The 24696-nt window shown below is 36.7% G+C and overlaps 2 protein-coding genes and 1 long non-coding RNA gene across 3 annotated transcripts; 1 reads left to right on the forward strand and 2 right to left on the reverse strand.

Moving 5' to 3' along the window:
* The first annotated feature begins 916 nt into the window (after positions 1-916).
* nagk (N-acetylglucosamine kinase) lies at positions 917-6859 on the forward strand. The gene is made up of 10 exons (XM_082152799.1): positions 917-1014; positions 1214-1298; positions 1383-1481; positions 1566-1707; positions 1806-1916; positions 3615-3727; positions 3819-3906; positions 3984-4081; positions 4174-4252; positions 6358-6859. The coding sequence occupies exons 1-10, from the start codon at positions 986-988 to the stop codon at positions 6546-6548; spliced, it is 1035 nt and encodes a 344-aa protein (XP_082008925.1). The 5' UTR covers positions 917-985; the 3' UTR covers positions 6549-6859.
* Positions 6860-9236: 2377 nt separating this feature from the next.
* LOC309486157 (polyadenylate-binding protein-interacting protein 2B-like) lies at positions 9237-20238 on the reverse strand. The gene is made up of 4 exons (XM_082153366.1): positions 20073-20238; positions 11531-11691; positions 11130-11300; positions 9237-9901 (listed from the first exon to the last, which is right to left on the reverse strand). Exons 1-4 carry the CDS (start codon positions 20077-20079, stop codon positions 9845-9847), a joined length of 396 nt encoding a protein of 131 aa, XP_082009492.1. The 5' UTR covers positions 20080-20238; the 3' UTR covers positions 9237-9844.
* Positions 13433-18223, reverse strand: LOC309486496. The gene is made up of 2 exons (XR_014201569.1): positions 17354-18223; positions 13433-17309 (listed from the first exon to the last, which is right to left on the reverse strand). It is a non-coding gene; the product is annotated as an uncharacterized lncRNA (long non-coding RNA).
* Positions 20239-24696: the final 4458 nt, after the last annotated feature.

Below are 24696 nucleotides of genomic sequence, written 5' to 3' on the forward strand. Positions count from 1 at the left end.
TATGGAAGCAGGTTTAATGGGATGAAAAAGCAATAATGAGTTAAAATTTACAAACAAATCAGTAGTTTGCACCTTATACCATAATTTTGCAGCAATGGTATTTTTATGAATTTAAAGTTACGGTATAGATGCATATTTGACAGCTTTCATGGCAAACATTAAAAGCCTAAAAATCTATAACCTGTGGATCAGCATTCAGCATCTATACTAAATTTGGTAGTGTGATTCAAAGATTACTGTAATACACAAGTGCATGTCATCAACTTGTGGTAGTAAGTGCACATTCATGATGAAATTGTATTTTCTCTCCATTAGTCAGTGAGACATGTGGGTCAGCAAAGAGTGAATCACAAATGCAGTGGGGAATAACACAATCACTGCTCAACACTCCTAAAATGTCATTTGCAATATTTGAATTAGCCTACCAAAAATGTTTCATTATATTCTGTTTATTATTTTGCTGTTTTCTTGTATACATCAACATTTTGAAGAATGCATTTGTAAGTCAATAATGTAAATAATAATAATAATAAAAATGTGGATAAAAGAAAAATAATTCATATTACATCCGTTTGTCATGTGAGGCTTTGGAACATTCATTCAATAATGCTGCCATCTATTGGTAAGAGTGTGTGATGCATGGATGTTTTTTTTAAATATAAATATTTATATTCATATATATTTTTAATTTATGTTCATTGTTTAAATATGTTTATGATTGTTTTACTACAAACAAACATTTACTGAAATAATTCTGGAGAAAATCTAAAACTAAAATATGCGGGGAAACGAATCATATGATCTTATCTTCACTTAAATATAGACAGATGATAAAAATGGGTGTGAATCGAGATTTTATGTTGATTTAGGTCATAAAAAAATAGCTATCTGTCAAAGTCCGTGTGTTATTCACTGAAAGTCGTTTGAAGCAGCTGAGCTGACTGTGACTGTGAGCGGTCATGTGACTAAAGAGGAAGCGGGCGAGATGAGCGCAGTGTACGGAGGAGTGGAGGGGTAAGTTTATAATAATAATAAAAAACATGATTATGAAAAGGAATATAATCCATTTTAATGACATTTTAACATACAAACGCTTGTATTAAAAAGCAACACTGTGCTCTAAGCGTGTTCTTCCTGCCAGTCGTTTGGGAATGAATAAGCGAAAGTGACAGTAGCTTCAGAGTAATGATGAATGAGAGACTTTTCTTGACAGTGGTGGGACACACTCTAAAGCAGTGCTGGTCTCTGCTGAGGGACATATCCTAGCTGAGACAGATGGACCATGTACCAACCACTGGGTGAGATGGGAGAACATCCTTCAATATGGACTGTCACCTATTGTGTACTTGAGTCTGTCTACCTCATTTTCTGTTCTTTTATAGTTGGTTGGTGTTGATAAATGTATCAGTGGTATCCACGACATGGTCCAGAGGGCTAAAATCAAGGCAGGGCTGGACCCGGACACACCAGTTTGTTCACTGGTGAGGTGATGCATCGGCCAGTCATCCTCAACGCATTCCACTTCATCGGGTCACTTTGACGTTTTCTACATTGTGTGTTGACAGGGCATGTCTTTGAGTGGAGGAGAGCAGAAGGCTGCTATCCAGAAGCTGATTGACGACATGAGGGAGAGATACCCTAATCTGAGTCAAAGTTATTTCATTACCACTGATGCCATTGGTGCTATGGCAACTGCCAGTGACTATGGTATTATATGCAGTGTATTTGCAACCAGAAGGAGTAGAGAATCTCAGGACACAACCGTCACCCATTCCTAATCCTTTCTCTCTGTCTTTTTGTCATAGGAGGAATTGTAGTGATATCAGGCACTGGTTCGAATTGCAAGCTGGTGAATCCAGATGGCACACAGGTTGGCTGTGGGGGCTGGGGTCACATGATGGGAGACGAGGGCTCAGGTAACCATGTGGAAAGAGAAACTGATTTACATTACAGCACTGATATCACACAAACATCCAGTCTTATCTTAAAAAGATGTTATCTTATCTTACAAATGAATCTGATTTTAACTTCCACCTCAATGAACTTATCGTACGTGGACAGCTTGGATTCAGTGTGTCCCTGAAACGTGTTGTCATCTGATCACTTAAACCAAATTTAGAAGAAACACACCAGGTTGCTTCATGCTTTTTACTGATCAGATAGCTGTCCATGGAAGTTTGGGAGCCCTGCAGTCCACATAATGTAAATGTGCACACCTTTTAGGATAGTAGTGTAAATAAGCTCAGAGACACAAATTCGTCCTGTGCAATAGCTAAGCATTACCTACTCACGTAATGGGTAATCGTTGTACTAAAACAAGGGTTTGCCAGCTTGGTAAGACTTGATCATTTGTCAAACTAGGAAAAAGTAATCCGTATACACTACTGTTCAAAAGTTCAACACATTGTGCTTCACTCTGAAACCTATTTAATTAGATCACAGCCTTTGCCGTGTGATAAGCGCACTAAGCTTTATTGTGATTTTGTTTTCTGTTCGATTGACAGATGCTTTGCCAAAGCAATGGCGCAAAACACAATGTTAGTGATCTTTTAGGTTCATTACAAAACTGGCGGGCCATTATTGGAATCAAGTCAGAAATAGACATTTTATATAGAGTGCAATAAAGCGGCATAATAAATCCATTTAAAGAAATCATTATTCATCTGTATGTGCTTGAAGTCTTTAACACAGGCAGTGTTTTAATCTTTGGTTTGCAGAAATTACATACAAAAGTGTAACCTTTACTAGCTGATTCATGTGAAATATCAACCCACTTCTGTATATCCTTTAAATAATCATCAGATGATCTCTTCTCAGTGAACTGTAAAGCTACAAGATGCATGATATAACAATAGATGGCTATAATGCAGAATTTTAGTTTGTCATCTAAAAAGAAGATGACGCTGTTCTGCTTCAATACATTGCATGTTACAATTTAATTTATACAACTTAATGTAGCTTTTGGTCACGCTATACTGATACTTGGCGTAAAAAGTAGTTAGCTACTGGAAAAGCTACACTGTTTTAAAAGCAACTGAGCTACTATCAAGCTACTGAAAAATGTAGTTAGGTTAGTAGCATCGCTACTTGTAGTTAGCTTCTCCCCAACGCTGAAAAACTGTAATAATTTAAATCTTATTTACTCCTGTGATGGCAAAGCTGAATTTTCAGCAGCAATTACTCCAGTCTACAGTGTCACATGATCCTTCAGAAATCATTCTAATATGCTGATCTGGTGCTCAAGAATGTTGAAAACAATTGTGCTGCTTAATATTTTTGTGGAAACCATCATACATTTTTTCCAGGATTCTTTGATGAATAGATAGTTCAGCATTTATATATATATATAACTTTTAATAAAATTAATGTGTCCTTGCTGAGTAAAAAGTATTAATTTCTCTAAAAACATTAAAATAAAACTGACACCAGACATTTTATGTACATTCACATGACTTCATAAAGACTTAATTCTGTCCGATGTCAAACTTACCAGGTCCAAACGTCAATCTGTGTCGGCCCTTTCTGATCTGATCATCCGAGATGGATGTTATTACCAAATGTTATTGTTAAAATGCATACGCATTTTCTTTTTCTCTGTCCTTATCTTCCTGTAGCATACTGGATTTCTCACTTGGCTGTTAAAACGGTGTTTGATGCCAGAGATAACCTTGTCACATCCCCTCATGATATCACCTATGTTAAGAAGGCCATGGAAGAATATTTCCAGGTTTGGACTTGTAGTTCATTTAATTTCATCTTCTGCTTAAATTGATACTTGAATAGAAATGATGGTGTTTCCTTGTCATGTTCATCTCCAGGTGTCGGATTTGATGGGAATGCTTCCTCATTTGTACAGAAACTTTCAGAAGTCACACTTCGCAGGGTTCTGTAGGAAACTAGCTGAAGGTATGTTACTGTATGCATTGAGGTTGTGTGTGCATTACGCCACACGTTATGACTCTTTGTGTTTGTGTGTGCATCAGGTGGCAGGGCTGGTGATGCTTTGTGCCAACACGTGTTCAGGGAATCTGGAAAAGCCCTCGCGCAACACATTGTAGCTGTCCTGCCCAAAGTACACCAGGTAAAAATAAAAATAAAAAACACCCACGGTAATACAGCCATTCTCACTCAGTTGATTTATCTTATCATTTGTCACTGTGGTCTCTCATTCAGGATCTGTTTTCTGGTGAGCTTGGCTTGCCTGTTCTGTGTGTCGGGTCTGTGTGGTGCAGCTGGGAACTGATGAAATCAGGTGCGTAACGTATTCATAGAGCTTTTCACTTTCCCTGCAGACACATAATTAATCTCACATCTGAGAATGTTCAAAATAGTCATGTAGAAATTATGTAGTGATACAGAAATTGTGGCTTGTAATTTCTTTTTTATGGCCTTTAAAGGGATGGTTCAGAGTAAAATCAACCTAGGGTCCTTTGCACCATGACCTCGAGCCAAACACCCCCCCCAGAAGCCTTTTTTCCCTTGGTCGAACATTATTAAAGTTAGAGCTTATTTAGAGATATCAGCCGAATAGCTTAGTGCAGGCGCTAATGGAACCTAGATTGTATCTCGTAAATTACCCCACTAATAATGCCCGTAATGGTACCAAACCTATACAGTAGTACAAATAGGTTCTGTACTCATAAAACAAGGCATTGGAAAGTTTGTAAGTACATCAGGAGTTTATTTAAATAACACTTGTCTGATGGCTTATGCTATTGCTACCCCGGACGTCGAGGTCACTTCAGTGGTTTGGGAAAAGCACGTAAAAGTCCTGGCAGAAAGCGATGCATAAGGATGTAGTGTAACGACGCCCAGTTCCAGGAATGCACTAATATTTTGTTGGTAGTACCAGTTTGCAACAATTATTAGGTAACACTAAGTTGTATAAGCTAAGTTGCACGGTAGCATAAGCCATCAGGCAAGTGTTATTTAAATAAACTCCTGATGTACTTACAAACTTTCCAATGCCTCGTTTCATGAATACAGAACCTATTTGTACTACTGTAGAAGTTTTGTACCATTCTGAGCATTATTAGTGGGGTAATTTACAAGATACATCCTTGGATCCGTTAGCGCCTGCACTAAGCCATTCGGGTGATATCCCTAAATAAGCTCTAACTTTAATAATGTTCGACCACGGGAAAAAAGGCTTCTGGGGGGGGTCATGGTGCAAAGGACCCTAGGTTGAAATTACTCCGAAACATTCCTTTAACCAGTATGATTTTTTATATTATATTGAACATTGAAGGTGTTTTGCCTGTATAAATAGTGGAGAAAGCTCCAAACATTTTACAGTGCTTCAAGGTTTGATGAGGAATCAAAACATTTTAATGTACAGTTGAAAGGATGGATGACTTTGAAATGTATACCGTTTGAAAATGTTATTTAAAATATTACTTTTTTTTTTTATAATAATGGGAAAAAATGCAAAGGGATGAACTTGGAAGAACCTAACAATCCTGGATTTGACAATCTTGTCAAATCGTCAACAATGAAATCCAGATAATTGAGTAATCCATGTACGAAGAACGGACCCTAGACTGAGAAAAAGTAATGCAAAAGTAAACATAAAAGTAACGCAAAAAATGCAACAGTATTTTCCTTAAAAAGTAAACTAACAGAATTATACTTTTTAATAACACAAAATTGTAATGCATCACTTTTAAAAGCAACTTTCCCCAACAACATTTTAAATAAAATCAGTCTGAGAAGAAATGTGACCCACACAAGCTTGCATTTCTTGTAACTAGCACAACTGTTTGCTGCTAAATTACTGTTTTAAAACTTGTGCATTACCCAGGACGATAAAAGACAGACTTGTTAAGACCACAGTCACATTAGGGCTGTATGATTACGGCAAAAAATCATAATCACATTTATTTTTGTCAATATTGAGATCAGGATTATGTAACATTTACTAATTGACTTCATGGAAACATCATGCATACTTTGAATATAATTTAAATAAAAAAAACGAAAAAAGTAATAAATGTAATCATATATATATATATATATATATATATATATATATATATATATCTCATATAAATATAAATAATATAAAAACAATGAATACAAATAAATCAAAAGCAATTATGTTGCAGTGCACTTCCAATACCTACTGCAAACTACTACACATTTACGGATGTGCGGAAGCTAGGGAAAGGCTGTGCTGATATTATAACACAAGACAAAGTTTAAACCAAAAAGAGAATGCAGCACAATGATCTTGATTATCCCATTTTCATAAACGTTGGAAGCCAAAATCGTAAATCTAAATAAAATGAGTTTAATCGCCCAGCCCTATTTCACAAGAACTAAACATTGTGTTGTGGATGTGGCGTTTTTGTGCTGCAGGTTTCACTCAGGTCCTCTCACAGGCTCAGGCTCAAGGTTTCAGTCACTTCCGTAAGTACAGCCTGCTCACTTTACGTCAGTCGTCCGCTCTGGGTGGCGCAAAAATGGGGGCACAGAAAGCAGGAGCCACCCTCCCGCTGGACTACTCTGCCAACGCCAATGTGTTTTTCAGCCACACCTTCAATCAGTGATCGGGAACAGACAGACCTGAGAGTACAGATGCCACTACAGTCTTATGTTGATGATCTGAAATGAGAACTTCCTGTTTTTGATATATCAAACTGATATAGAAATGTTTCCAGACTTTCCTCTTGGTGGTGCTGTTTCTAAATCACCCATATCTTATCAATCAACTAACATTTTGAATGCATCCTGTTAAATGCACATATATACATTTCTGAACATTTCTAACACTATAATCTTTGGTAACATTTTGGTAAAAAATTAAAATAAAGTAAGATTACCATGGATTAATTTTGTTAATAAACATTTGCAAAAGCAATTTTTTATTGTCATTAAAAACTTTAGTTTTGCTATAGATCATTTGAAAATAAAACTTAATAATTTTTATTTAAATATAAACTCTAAATATTTAGTGTAGCAAGGACGTGTTTCTTGGCTGAAGTAAAAAAAAAATATATTATTTGCAAGGAATAGTAGAGTTGAGGTTCTTGGACTCGGACATGGACTCAAGTGCAATTATGAATGAACTCGGACGCACTCGGGTGGATTTGTATTCAAACTTGACACTGACTCTGATATTTTGGAAAAAATTACATATAATGAAAATAACAAGACATTATTAAATGTCTCTCACTCAAACTCAAGTGGTTAAGGACTTGGACATGACAGGGTGGACTCGGACCCAACACTAGGGAATAGTCTAAGACCTTCCTCCACTGATGATTGCAAAAATGATTGCACAACCAAAATAGTTTAGTCTTGGTTCTGGAGCTTTACCCACAGCTGCTGGAGTACCCGATTAAGATATGTTCAGAGACAAATGACTGTCAGCATTAGTTCCTAACCTCAAACATCCCCTCCTCTTCTCTTCCTTATCACCACATCCTGTGTGTGACCATACAGATGTAAAAGACCCGCCTCTATTTGTCCTTGTTACAGGATGTACCAACACTAAGATCGTGCTGATCGTCACGAGACTTATTTGGAGACGTGCGGTATTTTAGGCAATCTGGTCTTCTAAGAACTTAAGCAATGAATGTTGAAAACCGGATCAAAACATCCATGATTTACGCATCAGTAACCCATTCAGCATTCATGAGTGGTTGTGAAAAGGAACAAGTGCTGTAAGATCATGGGAACATAATGTATCAGCAACAGTGTTATTTCAGTATCATATTTTTTGTCAATATTTTGTATTAGATTAGAATCTGGTCTTACAGTGATTGGCATGATGGTACACAGTACTTTGCATTGATAAGACAAAAGATTGAGCTTTTTTAAGGACAATCGAAACAAAATGTTCTTTTTCTTTTTTGCAAACTAATCTGGCCTTTCTATTTTTGGTGCTGATCAGACGTTTGCATTTTGCTGTGTAGCCTTTGTAAATCCTGCCTTCAGTCTCTTGCGAACTTTCAAAAATATAAAAAAATATTCGAGGTCGATTACTACTACAACAATAAACTGGATTTAGACATAATATATACAGAGTAATAAATGTTAATGTCTTTGGTAATGCAGTGAAAACCAGAGTAATAGCACACAGACAGTACATGGACACACAACCTGAGCTTGACAGCTTTTCAATATGATTTAAATACATGATCTTCACACTGTCTTCTGTGTCCTTTTGCCCTCGTTCAGCTATTGTCCAACAATATCGTCTTCACTGCACACACCGAGATCCCGTCAAGTTTGCAGACATCTATGCTGATGAAGGTGCCTGGCAATAGGGCGATCTCATGGTTAGGGATCTTGTTTGTCTGAAAGAATGAAAACTATTGTTCACCATTTTAAACCATTCTTGAATCATTTGACTATAAATTATTACAATATATTTAGAGTTTTGAAGCCAAATGCACTATTATCAGTACAAGGCCACACAAGTGGTCATGGTCACTCACAAGTATGTAGTGATGTGCTGTTACTAGGCCTGAACTGATATTTATGAGAACCACTTCTCTGTTGATCAAATTGTTCATTTATAACTTCCAATTAAAATCATGTCAGACCTTCATGGTCAACTACATCAGCATTTCCATACATTGTTTTATCAGATTTCTTTTTGCTATGCCAAAAAAGTAATACATCAGTACAATAAAACTGATGGTAGATGCATCTTGACACTTGTTCAAAGTGTAGATGTTGTAATATATAATGCTGCTAACAATAATTTCTCAATACCATTCATTATAGCTGTAAATTGCTGTCTTATAATTCCCAGGATTTTAAAGTTTGAAGTTCACCCAAACAAGAATAAAATCAAAGAAATAAAGTAGGGTTAAAGGGATTTCAGTAGTATGAGACTTGAATTTGTGATGAATGCCATGCTGGTTCTAGGCCTACTAGTTAGATGTACTGCATACAAATAAAAATAAATCACTTTCATGAACCTTAGAATGTATTATCCATTCCATAAAGCTGTTAAAATAAAAACAGTTATGCTGATGAGAAACTAGATGTTTCCAAGCCATCTGGAAATTAATAAATGGATGATGTTACATGACTTGCTGATTACTGAAGTCTTGATTAGATTAGATCAGTTTCCATTCACATATGTTAATCAAGTCATGCATATGTTAAACGTATAGCATTTAATGGTAATGTTACATTAAATGTGAGAATTAATACCAAGTTTCAGTACACATTTTACTGGTAGATTTAAGATACAACCAGACACAAGAAATGATCCAACTGAGTACGAACTTTTCTTCTTTATTTGCCTTTTTTCCTTCCATTTTTTAAATGAAATTCAGTCCTGCGTGTAACGATTCAAAATCAAAAGTTGAATTCATGTGAACTCCCCAACATCCTTTCCTCAGCATCCAATCAAGGGCTCCGTCCACCACCAGCCACACCCCCAGTCATTTACGACCACACCCCTTAAAACTCAGGAATCTGAACAGATGCATCAAAACTTCCAGCGACAAAATATCAATTAAAAAACAAAAAAAAACAGGGGAGGAAAAGCAAAGACCCGATCAGGCACAAACTGTGAAACAATGACAAGAACGGCCCTTTCGGCAAGGGTAGAACAACATAAAACAGCCTGGTAATGAGTATGATATTAGCTAGTTACAGCACCTCCTAGAGGTCGTGTTTCAACTTAATACCCTTGGTTTATACATAACAGAAATATAAAGCTTATAGACAATCATCTCCCAACCCCCCCAAAAAATAAATTTGTATTCCTGCCCCTTCGAAAATGTGTAGAAGAGTGCATTTATGTGACCATCCAAAAACATGGGCACAACAGTCTTTGAGTATATGATCCGATGTTTGCATGAGAGAGCAGGAACGATGATCCTTAGTATTTCACCCCAGGCACAAACTCCTTGGCTTCAGGGTTTAAGATGCTCTTCCGCTGGGGACAAAGAGAATAATCAATTACAATATATATGACAAATTAGTGTTTTATTTTTAATTATTATTTACTGTGGAATGTAAAATATATTTTTTGTCCATTCAATGAAAGTCATTGGTTTCCAGTGTTGTTTTGGACTCCAATAGAGTGCAACAGTTCCAGACCACTTTTTTCAGCGGCTTGGTATCGGAAATATTTTTCCCATTCATTTCTCCCATAGGGATCATTTAAAAAAAAAAAAGTCTTTGTTATAAACAATGAACCAAACCAGCCAGCTACTTGGTGAATCACAAAATTACAAACTTTGACTTGAAGCAACACAAAAGATACAAGACTGTACTTTATGGCTTTAATGAGGGAAGGACTACAATCCAATGAAGCACACACACAAAACTGTTTTCAACATTGATAATAATATGAAATGATCTTAGAGTGATTTCTGAAGGATCATGTGACACTGAAGACTGGAGTAATGGCTTCTGAAAATTCAGCTTTGCATCACATGAATAAATTACACTGTATAATATATTACAACAGACACCAGTCAATTTAAATTGTAATAATATTTCACAGTATTACTGTTTTTTTTTTTTGTTTTTTTTTTTTTACAAATCAATGCAGCCTTGGTGAGATAAAGAGACTACTTTCAAAAACATTAAAAACCTTAATGTGTCTAAACTTTTGACTGGTATACACACACAGAGAGAGAGATCATTTAATTTATCAAGCTTATAGCAAATTATGCATTGACAAAAATCCAGCACAAGGACTCGGAAGACTGACTACATTATCATTTGAAGTGCTTCATAGGAGTGGGCATGAATTGCTGCTTGTGATTCTTTGATTAATGGAGATTTCTTTGCAGAATCATCCATAATGTATGTATTTATTTTTACCAGGAATTCCACTGTTAAATATAATCATTTAAAAAATGCAATGGCCTTAAAGCCATTTACCATCATTATAACAACCTTGTGGCTTACAGTAGGTTGGTATATAACTTATTCAAAATCAGTTCATCAAATGAATGGCCTTTTACTTCAGGAACTCCACTGTTGCACTCTATGACTTACATTGGATAAACAGAGTCGAAACAGTCTTCAAAATATCTTTGTGTTTCATAGAACAAGAAATGACGTGAGGGTGAGTAAATGACCATTTTGGGTGTACTAGCCTATACTTCTAAGATTATTTGACTATTTTATACACTGAATGTCTGTGAGCTTACCAAGATTTCCTCTGCGTTGCCGTCGCTGACAGAAAGCCCGTTGAGCTGTTGCTGAATCTGTCCGACTGATGGGAGGTCTCTCTCAGGAATGAACCAATCCTGATCCTCCTCATCCAACATCTCTTGGAAACAGCGCTCTAAAAACTCTTGCTCAAGCAATTCCTCCTCTACCTGAGATATAAACAAATTGACAATAAAGTAAAAGTTCACTTCCAAGCTGATTTAAACAAATATAATAATAATAATGTGTAAAGCCTTACAATTTAAATTTGGCATTTAAAGAGCCACAGAATTCCAAATGCTCCTAAAAATGTAAAACTTTGAATTGAACTGAACTGAATGCTAACACACACCTCAGTCATACTGTTTGTGTGTTTTTAACGGGCTGTAAGTGTACAGACCTGCCGATCGTATTCCTCCTCGTTCTCCATCCACATGTACTCTGCAAAAGGGTTGGACTCATTCTCCGCATGCCCATTGGCTACTGGATCCTTTCCCTCACTTCCTGAAACCCCACTGCCCGACATCTTTGCTACGTCAGGCCCGTTCATTTCCGCTGGCTCTGAAAAAGATAAACATACATATTATGGATGCACCAACACCAAAATCATGTCTTATTTTGATAGCAATAACATTATAAATAATATATATAATATTTTGTTTTGTCAAACAAGATGAGCAGCTATTTTAAATGTATACTTCTTTTTTTGTTTCAAGAAAGCAAACTGAAACTGCCACCTGGAATGTAACATTCTGCAAATAAGTTCAAACATCAAAATCTGGTGTGTACTAAGAGAGCAAACTATTTGAACTGACCACAAAAAGAATAGACAGACAAAGTGGACGACACATATATATCATGCATTCCAAATACATATTCAGTATTATTAAATAATACACAAACTACCATTCAACGGTTTGGGTTCAGTAAGATATTTTTTAAAGTATCTTAAGCTCAAGGCTTGAATTAATTTGATCAAAAATACAGTAAAAAAAAAATATATATATATATATATATATATAAACTATTGTGAAATATTACAATTTGATATAACATTTATATCTTAAAATATTTTAAAATACATTTATTTAAAATGACTCTGTGATGTTCAAATTCAAAGCTGAATTTTCAGCAGCCATTACTCCCAGCTTCAGTGTCACATCATTCCACTATGAAATAATTCAAAAATGCTGATTTGGTGCTCAAAAAAACATTTATATTCTATATATTTGTGCTGCTAAATATTTTTCGTGGAAAACGTGAAACGATTTGTTTCAGTTTTTTTATCAATAAAAAGTTAAAAAGAACAGCCTTTATTTGAATTTTGTTGTAGTCTGTACGGTCACTTTTATTCCTTTTATTCAGTCCTTCCAGGATAAAAAGTATTTTTTAATCCATCTAAACGTTTGAATAGCAAATTTAGCAATGAAGAATTAGAGAAATATTTTACAATAATTTGTTAAATTAAAAGTAAGAGTAGGGCAAGTGCCGGGCTGCTGAAAGGAGGCATGAGGCGAGTAGCTGTTTATAGGCTAGTATAATGCTAAACACGATTGCATAAGGCTTGTCATAATACTTAAACAACCACACATGGACAGGATCACATTCCATAATGATGCAATATGGCTGAACACTCACCATGTTGGCCTGTTAAGATCATAAACAAAATTATACATCAAAATAACTAAATTAATAAACAGCACACACTAATAATATATGTAATGTAGATTCCCAAATACATCCTGATAGTTTTTCGATTTGGTTGCGTTTCTTTTTCTGATTTTTTTGGCAATAAACTATGCATTCTTGCACATCTTAAACCCTGAACAATGCATTAAAAAATCTGCACAAACAGAAACACCTAAGTAACTCAAAACATATGCACGTTTCTTCTCAGCTGCAGGCGTCAGCTGTAATGCCTGCTGTAAACACTAGAGGGAACAATGAACCTGATACATAATAAAATGGCTGAAGAATCTTAACAACGCCTTTATTTCACACAGCCTTTAAAAGGTGTGGGCATGAAGCTAGCTGAACAAACTCTGAGTTTCAGAGTAGGTTTAGATGACACAACCATATCTCAAACCTGGTTTAGATAAGTGGGCTCACATATAAACATACAACAATCCAACCCTCTCCATTGACTTTGTATTCCCTGAAGCTGCCTCCTTGTCATTTCTGACTTATAACAAAAAACAAAACAATGTCTAAGCTGTGTGTAGGTGTGACAGGGTGTACAGCAAACAAGCTAAAAAAAGTTTTTATAAGCTGTCGACTAAAAAAAAAAAAAAATAAATAAAAAAAAAGAGCGTTAAAGGACACAAAAGTGGATACAGGCAATTGAGACAGAGCGCAACATGTTGTTACTCTGAGAACTACACTGATGGGGAACGTAATCGGTGACAGGATATGCAAAAAATAAAAAAAACATTCATTATTTTTAATCATGTCAAAGGATTATTTCACCACACTATGTGAACCTGAGAGGAGAATATATATTGAGAAACTAAATTGTATTGGTCTATGTCAGTGCCCCTTTTCCTTACCTTCCTTTTGTTGGAGAAATGATCAAACTGAATGGCCCAACGTGAAATACCCTGAAATCTACAACTCTTTTATTGAATCACCAGTTAACAGCATCATTTCACCTACCTAACAAAGATCAATAGCTTAGATGGCTTCATCTTATGCAATAATAGTCAAAGCACATAGCCTCAGCTTTATGAAAGTTAGAGGGAAGCAGGGGTGTAGTAGATTACATTTACATTTAGCAGACGCTTTTGTCCAAAGCGACTTACAAATTAGGACTAAACTAAGCGAGTCATCGTGAAGAGGCAAAAACAACGCAAGAAGTGCTCAAAATACGAAGTTCAGGCATTGTTCAGAGTAGCATCAGCCCGATAAGGGAGGAGTAAAGGAAAAGGAATTTTTTTTTTTTTTTTTATCATTTAGCTTGCTAATATTAGCCCTCTAATAGCTAACTTGTCCCATCATTTTAGCAATGTGTGTTAGCAAGCTGTAACTTGGGCCAATTGTTATTTGTCCACTTTGATATTTACTACTAAATATGAACTATTTGATTAAATGTACCCATTCTTCCAGCTGATGCTTCACATCTTATTGCCTGTATCCACTTTTGTCTCCTTAAAGCTCTGGCTTTTATGGTTCGGTAGCTTATAAAAACTTAGTTCTGGGTTTTTTAGCTTGTTTGCTGTACACCCTGTCACACAACAGCTTTTAGGCATTGTTCTGTCTTTTGTTAGAAGCAAGAAATGTTTAATAAGCTATTAATAAAACTATTAATAAGCACTAATTAGGAGTTTATTGAGGCAAAAGTCGTATTTAATAGTTAATTAATAGTGAGAATTGTACCCTAAATGGTACAAATGGCTAAATGGATGGGTGTGACCCATCATCCTGAAAAAGTATCACAGGTTATAAAAAAAATCTTAAGCAGCATAACCGTTTCCAATATTAATAAATCAGCATATTAGAATGATTTCTGAAGGATCATGTGACACTGAAGGCTGAAGTAATGGCTGAAGAAATATTCAGCTTTGCATAACAGAAATAAATTATATTTTAAAGTATATTAAAATAGAAAACCAATATTTTAAATTGTAAGAATATTTCACAATACTGTTTTTTCTGTATTTTGATCAAATGTGCATGTTATGGAGGAATGCACAGTGCATGCAGGAGGTGTGGCCCGTGATTGAGGAATGTGCAGGGTGGAAATTCAACTGAAATTGCATTAAATCTGGAAGATTTTGTCAACTACATTTAAGTTCCCTGTTATACTGTAGGCTAACCTGCAATTCTGCAAATTCACAGGTTATTCGCATTAATTACCCGTGGAAAGTTTCCAGCCTTGAAAGTTCCTGGAATTTTGTAACTCTAGTTCCAAGTTCAATTAAACACGCCTGAACCAGCGAGTGCCATCAAGTTCTTACTAGGCATAGAAACTTCCAGGCAGGTGTTCTGAGGCGAGTTGGAGATAAACTCTGCAGGACAATGGGGCAGGAGCAGGATTAGACACCCCTGTCTAACCTGTTACAGCACAGCAAAAAAAAAAAAAAAAAAAAAGGTTTCACCTGCTTACAAGCATTGACTGAAACCTGAAGCTGAATGCTGCCTCCATAGGCAGTGTATTAATAAAAAAAAGGCCATGATTTTTTTTAACATTTCTTTCTTTTGACTCATCATTTGATTGAAAAGTGGTTGTGTCTTGCTGAATTAAGCATTCATTAAGTCATGTGACTAATGTATAGTGAGGTGTACGATGTAGAATACTGTTGTTTGATTTATTGTCACAATGCCTATATTTAAGAATAGACAGTAGGCAATATGTCGTACTGTGCAGTATTCAGTTCGTAGGAAGGTAGCGGAACCACTAACAGAACATTTGTGGCTGTCTGTTGGTGTATGAGAGATCAGAGACTTAAGGCTTAATAATAGCAGTGACATCACTGGAGGAAATAAGCTCATCTGTGAGCGATGACATGAGAGGATGAGCTACTAAGATGAAGGACTGGGGGCTTTAAACACACACCTGATAGCAAACGGAGTACGACTTCACTGATACAAGGGTTCTGACAAAACATTCATCTGCAATGCTGAGCCCATCTTATGTTATAATACACTTTTTGGGTTAATCCATAAAAATTTTGCAGCCTCAATCTGTCGCCTCTTCAAGACAGCCACGTCTGCTCCATAGATAGGCCTATATATACGCAAATTCCACATTCGACTGCTCGAGACAAGTCAGCGCACACCATCTTGCAACGGTCAGCGCGTCAGAATCAATGACGCCGCAACATTGCAAAGCTTCTGCTAGTTGTGAAACCACCGAGATTTAAATTCCCAAAGAAATGGGATAACCTTTCACAGGTAAGAATGTGTTGGTTTGGGTTTTTAACTGTATTAATTCAATATTACATGTTTTTACACACAAGTAAACATGTTTGTACGAACAAACTGTTTCAATGCATTACATACATATTAGGGGTGGGAATAACCAGAGGCCTCACAATACAATATTATTGCAATTTTAAATATTTTATGATATGCTGAGTACTCCAATGACTTAAACTTTTTTTCTAAAGCAAATATCATTTTAATTTCCCAAAACTTGGATTAACCCCACAACTTCCACAAGTTAATAATAATAATGTCATAATAAAAAATTATAGTTTATAGCAATTATAGCAGTGCTATTTAGGAGGATAATATAGATAGATATATGCACAGCATTCAAAATCAAACCATTATGATGTCCAATCTGTGTTAGGATGCTACATTGTGGAAACGAACCATTCCTCCAAAAGCACCTTTGCAAACCCCTAGTGAGTGTGACTAAGCCAGCAGAGACAGCTCACAAAGCAGCAGAATATGGTTGTCAGCCCAGTATTTGAATCCTTATTAATATGGTTGCATTTACACAGCTTGGTTATTTACTGAACTGAAAACTGCATTCTCCTGAACTCGCACCTGTACATTTTCAGGACTCACAACTGCATATTATGCAAACCCTGTGCCATGTGAACTAGCTGTCTTTTATGTCATACAGTGAACATGAGCGTGTACAGAGTGTAGCGGGTTTTTATGTGTGATTTTGGAGCCATATGAGCCGTTTCATTTAGGCTAAAGGTTTTAGATCAAGTCACTCTCTTCTGGATCTTGCTTCTGTTAGTTTTGTGGTATAAAAAAAAGAAAAAAAAGCTGTTGTCTGTTAATGAAGATTTGACAGATGAACTCACACCTCAACTGAACATTTATGTCAAACGTAGGGCTGGGTACCGAGTTCGATACTTTTTAGGTACCGACCGAATTGCCTCGATACTATCGAGTATCGAAAAATGACTTGTTTTTCGGTACCAGATTTCGATACCTAAGGGGTTAACTCGTCAACGTCAGTTCTCAAACAAATGCATATGAAATGCACAACGACACAAGTCGCTCACGCACATACACGCAAACTCTACACACACGAGACGCGCGGAACTCCCCGCGCACATACTCATATGAGACGCGTGCGCGCACAAACTGTCCACGCACATACTCATATGAGACGCGTGCGCGCACAAACTGTCCACGCACATACTCATATGAGACGCGAGCACACACACACACAAACTCGCGCACATACTCAATGAGACGCGAGCACACACACACAAACTCTCCGCGCACATACTCATATGAGACGCGAGCACACACACAATACCCTAAAGATGTGGAAAAGTCGATCAAAAGTGTGGCTACATTTCTCCAGGCTCGATGCCAACAGCGCCCGATGCAGTATTTGCGGTAAAATAATTGCTGCAAAGACCGGTACCACGACAAATATGACGAAGCCTTTGACAGTGCACGGAGTAAACATAACAGCAGAAAGTTGCTGCGTCTTCGACTGGTAAATGAAGAGATACCTTGTTGATCACTCTGACTGTGTTTATATTGCAATAATAACCTACTGAATGTACACTGCCGTTCAAAAAATGTGTTGGTTAGTCAGAATTTTTTTGCAGTAAGGATGCATTAAAGTGATCAAAAATTACCTTAAAACATGTGTAATGTTACAAAAGATTTCTGTTTCAAATAAATGCTGTTCTTTTGAAATTTGTATTCATCATAGAATCATTAAAAAAATTATTCGCGTTTCCAAAATATTAAGCAGCAAACTGTTTTCATATTTCTGAAGGATCATGTGACACTGAAGATTTTGAAAATTCAGCTTTGACGTCACAGGAATAAATTACATTCTGAAATATATTCAAATAAGATTTTAAATTGTAATACTATTTCACAATGTTACAAGTTCTACTGTAATTTTGATCAAACAAATTCAGTTTTGATGAGCATTAGCTCTTTATAAAAAAATGTCTTCCTTTGTGCACTGGCTAAGGAGCATGAGTCAAACTGAAAAAATAAAACCAACATTTTTCTGAGGTAATGTGTTATGTAATATTGTTAAAATGGATTTCATAAAATTGGTATCGAAAAAAGTATCGTTCAGGAACCGGTATCGAAATCAAGGTATCGGTATCGGTATTGGTATCGAAAAAATTTTAACGATACCCAGCCCTAGTCAAACGTAATAAGACTTTTCATTTTTATGGACATCGCCTCACTGATTTCATTTCTCATGCTCCGCCCACGACCACTGACAGACTGTCCCGTATTAGCATATTTCTGCCCTCAGCCATTCGACCCCCCCCCATGGAAGAGAGGGATGGGGTGAGCAGTTGCTCATTATAATTTAAAAAGACATGCAACGAAACAGGTCACTGAGAACAAAGCTGTTTTTGAGGAGGTAAAAGGGGTGTTGTTTTACATAACCATTGAGGAATTTTAACCAAAGTATATTACAAACTTTACATGAACACCCTAAAGAATCATACCAACTTGTGGAAAATGGGCATCTGATGACCCCTTTAAATACAGACAGTACTCGAGCAGCTATTGTAAGCAGCTGTGTAAACAGTTTGTTTTGAGACTCACACTTGTAAGTAAATGCAGTTGTCAATCCCAAACACTGACAATGTGAACATAGCTAGTGACAAGAAAACAAAAAAAAAAACTCCCAAATGTATAGGTAGCATCTTCCTCACAGTGCCATATATTCATACACGCGTACACACACACAGATGTTAATTAGGCCAGCAAATGTCATACAGACACAGACAGCATTTATAATATTGACAAACTAGACCCCTTTTTCTTAACACTCAGTCAGTTAAGCTACAAATCTAATGTTAAAAAACCTGTACTCTCTTTTGAATCTGTCTGCCCTCATTTTAAAATATAGGACAAGGCCAAATCACAAGCATCTATGTATCATAGTCCATTGTCGTAAACATAAGTTTACAAAACTAGTCTACAACATCCTACTACAGACTGTTTTATGGCTTTTTATGGTCCCAATACAATATACAGCGATATAAGGTCAACAAAATAACTCATTGGTCGAGATCAGAGACTATGTTTATCAGCTCACTTGTCAAAGCATCCATTAATCACAGTCACAGATTCCTCTTTCGCCCCTACAAGACAAGCAGCTAAGTCAGGACAACTGGGTCGATTTAAGAAGCTAATAATAGCAGTAGTTATACAAGTTACATTTTATTCAAACACAAAGTGATGTGTAGCATGTGTGACAGACTGCAGAAAACTTGGAGCTTATGCAACAACACGCCTCTGCATGTGTGTTTATACAGACACCAGTGTCAGAAATCTCTAAACAACAGCCTGAACACACAGATAACCTTTACTTCTACAACCCAAACTAGCAAGCACTCTGATGTTTGGCCACAGGCGAATAAACAGAAAATAGTAAACAAACTCATTAAATCTTTGGAAAAAAAACACAACCACACAAACTGATTATCCGTTACACCGTTCCCTGCACGAGCTTTATAAACACTCTCAAAGCCAATTATGTAATCCACTGTTACAGTATTACACCGAGAAAGGCAGAATAACGTATTTAGAGGACAAATAAGCTCTCCACCGCGCTAATATAGCCTACCTCCATGGCATTTTATGGCTCATAGCAGCAATGGGAGTAAACTAGCATAAACTGACGGTCGTGTTGAGAAATGCAGTGACAGGCAAGGTGGGCCTCAACACCCCGTGGAATGACGTGCGAGTTATCCGTTTATCTAGAAGAACTTCGTAACAAATACGAGTTGCAAATAACGCAGTGTTTTAAACGTGTACAAGTAAAGCACTCCAAAATGACGTACAATCAAACAATAATCAGTTTGCACGGCCATATTTGCTGTCGGAACTGCTTTTTAGACATTAAGACAGTGTCCAGTCAATGACAGAAACAGATAGACGCTGTGAAGTCAGGTCGAGACGCGCAAATACACACACACACACACACACCGAGAGCAACACAGTGTAAGCTACAGAAAGCTACGAAAACCGTGCAAATATCGTACCTGGCATCGCTGACGCTTGTAATGTCCGTCAGATCTCTTGGAAATCTTGAGTTAACACTGTACTGAATGATTAATTCTTAATTTGCAAGGTAGGTGAGCTGAGATGAGATGGCTGACTGCCATTAGAGAAACACAACACATTACGAGCAAGACGGTCATGTGGTTCCTGCTTAAACAAACATGCATCAACCCGCCTCCCTCTGTGTTTGTGTCTCTCTCAAACACAACAACTTGAATAAAAATGCGGTTATTTTATCTGATCGTTTGATAATTTGCCATATTTATACACAAATGTTGAACATAGCAAAAATAAATATTATTATTAAACAAACAAACAAACAAACACCGCTGATTGTTTACAAACTTTTTTCTGTAAAACTGCTTTTCAGAAGAATGTGTGAATGAATGTGATCAAATTGCGCAAAAACAGTAAGGCATGAGCATGCCAAAGTAATGACAGAGTAGCCTAAACCAGAATAAGTGAATCGGTTCTTTCGAGTGGATTATTTCAAATAACTAGTTTTAAAAAGACAGTTCAGCTTTTATTGTACGTCATTACGTAATAACGTCATAACGTGACTTCTGACATGCCATGCAGCGTAGGATAAGATGTTCCAGTAGGCAGTTTTTCGGTTTTTTAATAAGAGTTTTTGTAATTTAATTTCCTAGTTGTTTTTTTGTTTTGTTTTTTTTTGCATCTAAAAAGATAGAGTCACAATTACACCAATGCTCAACATTCATTAGGCTAAATGTTTTGCACGATTTAATAAAATAATAGGTTGTTTACTAGACCAACTCTTTGTTGATCAAACTGTCATATCAAATCTTAAACAATAACTCTCCAGTTGTCGGCTTAATGTGAATCATGAAATAATCGTTTTGTGAACATAGAGAATTGAAAAGATTTTAATCAAAAGAAGATTAATTTAACTTAACATGCATCCTCCCTGTTTCTCTCAGAAACACAAAAATAAAATACACATGAATACTCTATCATTTTATTCAACTGAGCGTTTGATCATTTTCCAGTCTATTTAAAAAAGAGCACGACTATTTTCTGGAATATAGTAACATATTTGATTGTTTAAAAAGAAACGAGTTGGTGCAGGAAAACAATGTTTGTGCGTGCATGCATGCATGCAAAAAAGATCTACAGGTTAATTTGTTTTTCAAAATATGATATGATCTTAACAAGGAAGATATGGCAGTTCCCTGTCAGTATAGGATAGTCATATATTCAAATTCCCATAAAACCGAGTAATATAACACAACAATTCTTTATAATATGGTTCATGCTGCCCCATATTTCTATCTGATGTAATGTTTAATGACTGTCTGTTATTCGCTACTTACTTTAAATTCCTCCGATGGCAACTACTACATCAAACACACCAGAGGAAATATTTCTGTAGACAGAAAGATAGTCAGGACGCGGGCCAGTCTCTGATCGGAGATTGACTTGTGAAAATGAGAGGACACACTGGAAAAGTGCTGACAGAGGAACCGTGTCGCTTTGTCTTCTTGATGTTCTCTATGTGCTGCTGCGTAAATCACCAAATGTGCTAGTCACGTGACCACAGCTGATCACACTCACATTTCAGTTGATTGGAGATGTTTTGAATTGTGTTCTATTTTATAGCTATGCATTTTATAAGTAACTTTGTTTGCAAATTGCAGACACGCAGTCGACTTTTTGTAACCATCAACAACGATCGTGCATTTATCTTTAAGATCATTTTACTGCTTGGCTGATCCAGTGGAATTTATTTAGGCTATTAACTTTCCGTAACGTCACGTCTTTCGTAAAGTGTTCATTTTTCCTGTAATATTTGTTATAATTGTTTATCGTTGTCTGATGTGTTTTTTTAATGTAAAAAAATGTAAAAACGCAGAATACTTTCTGTAGGCCTAAGGGTTAAGTTATATGGTAAGGGATAAGGGATAGTATATATACTATAGGCTAAAGTCTGTACTGTATAAAAATAATTATGTCTATGAAGAGTCCTCATAAAATACAAATATCCAAAGTGTGTGTGTGTGTGTGTGTGTGTGTGTGTGTGTGTGTGTGTGTGTGTGTGTGTGTGTGTGTGTGTGTGTGTGTGTGTGTGTGTGTGTGTGTGTGTGTGTGTGTGTGTGTAAACTGTAGGCAAGGTATACAATATGACCAATATTTCATAGTTTTCAAGTGTACAAGTTCTTTTGAGATGTCCAGCAGGTGGCGTAATAAAGCCGTTTACAATAATCCCTATCCTTCCCACACAACAGTATAAAGATCCCTTCTGTGAGGGGAAAGCATCTTAAAATTGCCTAAGCTGTTTTGCTCTAAGGTGGTTTAAACATTTCTCACAGTCCTGGTCAAACTGGCTACTTGACTGATTTTGGGTGGCTGGTCAGCAGGTCTCCCAGCCTGACTTGCTGAAAAGTGCCCTAAATTCTTCTGTGACCAGCAAACCATCTTAGCATTGTTTAAGATGTTGTAGCTTTTTTTCTTCTAACATAAAGCATTAGTTTTAACACACAGGATCTTTTGTTCAGATATTTAAAAACGCATAATTCTGGCGGGCTGGGCATATGCCTCAGCTATACTAAGGGTTTGTTTACATTACAAGTAGGCCTACATTACAATTAAGAATACTTGTATACATGCGCGTGATGTTTTCACAAATTCTCATTTTTCAGTTTACACGGAGACGATAACGGTATCGTATTCAAAAAGCATTTTCAGGCCCCCCAAACGCCATTGTCATGTGGGCCTAAATAAATGCCCAAAACGCATGAACGGTTTTCCGTTTTTAGTTCCATTTTTAAACGGTGTCGTGTAAACACCCCCTAAAAGAGCAAGTTTTTGTATAAGATACTGTTATCGTCTCTGCGTAAACTACAAAAAACGTGCATTTGTGAAAACGGTGGTGTCATTTGTATGCGTATTGCGTGTTCAGTCTATAGGTGCATGGTGTTTCTTTACAAAGTGACATTGCCAACCACTGGCCTTGATATGCATAACACAGCATTTTTAGTCGGTTTCACGGATCCTTGTGAACGGGGATTGTTTTGACAGCTTTGTCGCCTGTACGCTAAAAACGCAAAGAAAAATGTTTTTAGTACATCTTTGTCGTGTAAACGTGTTCTGAAACACGTTTCCAAAAGTTAGATTTTTTAAGCCCCCAAAACTGCGTTGTCGTGTAAATGAACGCCCAAAACGCATAAAGTTTTTGTTTTTAGTTCAAAACGGGGTCATGTAAACAGCCCCTAAGACTCCTCATGAGCAGTCTTTACTGGACTCTGTTACATGCTTAGTACAAGTGCATTTTATGTTTGGTTTGGTTTGGTTTGTATTAGACTTGGTGACAACTTAAACATAATTTGATTATGATACAATTATCTTCAACATCTTCAGTGAGTTTTCACTATTATATCAGTACTGACATTGTTTGACCTGCTTGAATTAAAGTTCATCCCTATGTGTCATTTGTTTCTGCCTATAAGGGAGAAGCTTGAAATGCTCCTCTTGTTGAATCATAAAGCATTACTCCTCAATGCTGATTTGTTGCAAGAAGACTACACATTGTAGTCAATTAGTGAGGTTTTTATTTTGAACAAAGAGTCCTTACAGTTTCTCATCGCACAAATAAACTTATTTTGTTGTTGTTGTCTAAAACTCTCACCAGTCCATAAAAGAGTATAGGCCTACACCAAATGCTGCTTCTCTCAGGGACTTGATCCAATTATACTACTTCTTTCCTGACAGTATCACAGGATCATTATTTATGAAAACCACCCTAACACTGGGTTCCCCAGGTCCTCCAGTTTGTTCTTATATGGGCCAGGGGTGTGTAGATGTTGATGGTGTGGCTGTAGTCCCCTAGTAATTCTAGCATTACAATAGAGTTAAAGTGGGAGTCTCATTGAAAATAGCAATGTGTGTGTCTGTGTCTGTGTGTGTGTGTATGACTGAGGTCAGAGGAGTGGACCCACCTTTTCCTCAAGTACAGACAACAGTCACAGGAAAAGGCAAGGCTGGAAGGCATACATTCATGTGCACTTAGCACTTGCACATGTATGGATTTTTTACATGTAGATAATATGACATGTTTGGTAATAAATAAAATCATTTAGATGAGAGGCAGAACCGATAGGGAGCATATCTATCAATTAATTTAAAAGGAGAACAGGTGCAATAAGTTACAAAATGCCTATTTGCCATTCTGATTGCTAAAGAGAGGCTGACGCTAATGGGCAGCCCTTCTGAAAGCGGAAGGGTGGTGTGTAAAAGAGGAAGCTTTAGGGTGTGTTCATGATCAGAGCCAAAGCACTTCCTGGTTCAGTGTGCAGCACGAGTAACTTAGTCGGGGGTTGTTCACTTCCTCTTAACTCACTTGGTTGCTTCCTGTCTGACCAAGAAAGCAATGTGTGGTCTGGAGTGTTTATTCACAGACTGGCCAGAACATGCTGGAGTGAGTCGGCTGATAGTTGTGAATGGTTACGCCATGAATAAACAGTCAAATATGGAACAGAGAAGATGTGAGGGTCTCTGTCAGTAAACAAAGGCTAAAAAAGTAGAGGGACTTCCTTTTTTTGGTAGCCTTTCTAATGACCTTTGTGAGATTCGCCCTGGTGGCTCAGG

Source organism: Leuciscus leuciscus (genome assembly GCF_965113295.1).
Source record: "Leuciscus leuciscus genome assembly, chromosome: 2".
Taxonomy (NCBI): Eukaryota; Metazoa; Chordata; class Actinopteri; order Cypriniformes; family Leuciscidae; genus Leuciscus; species Leuciscus leuciscus.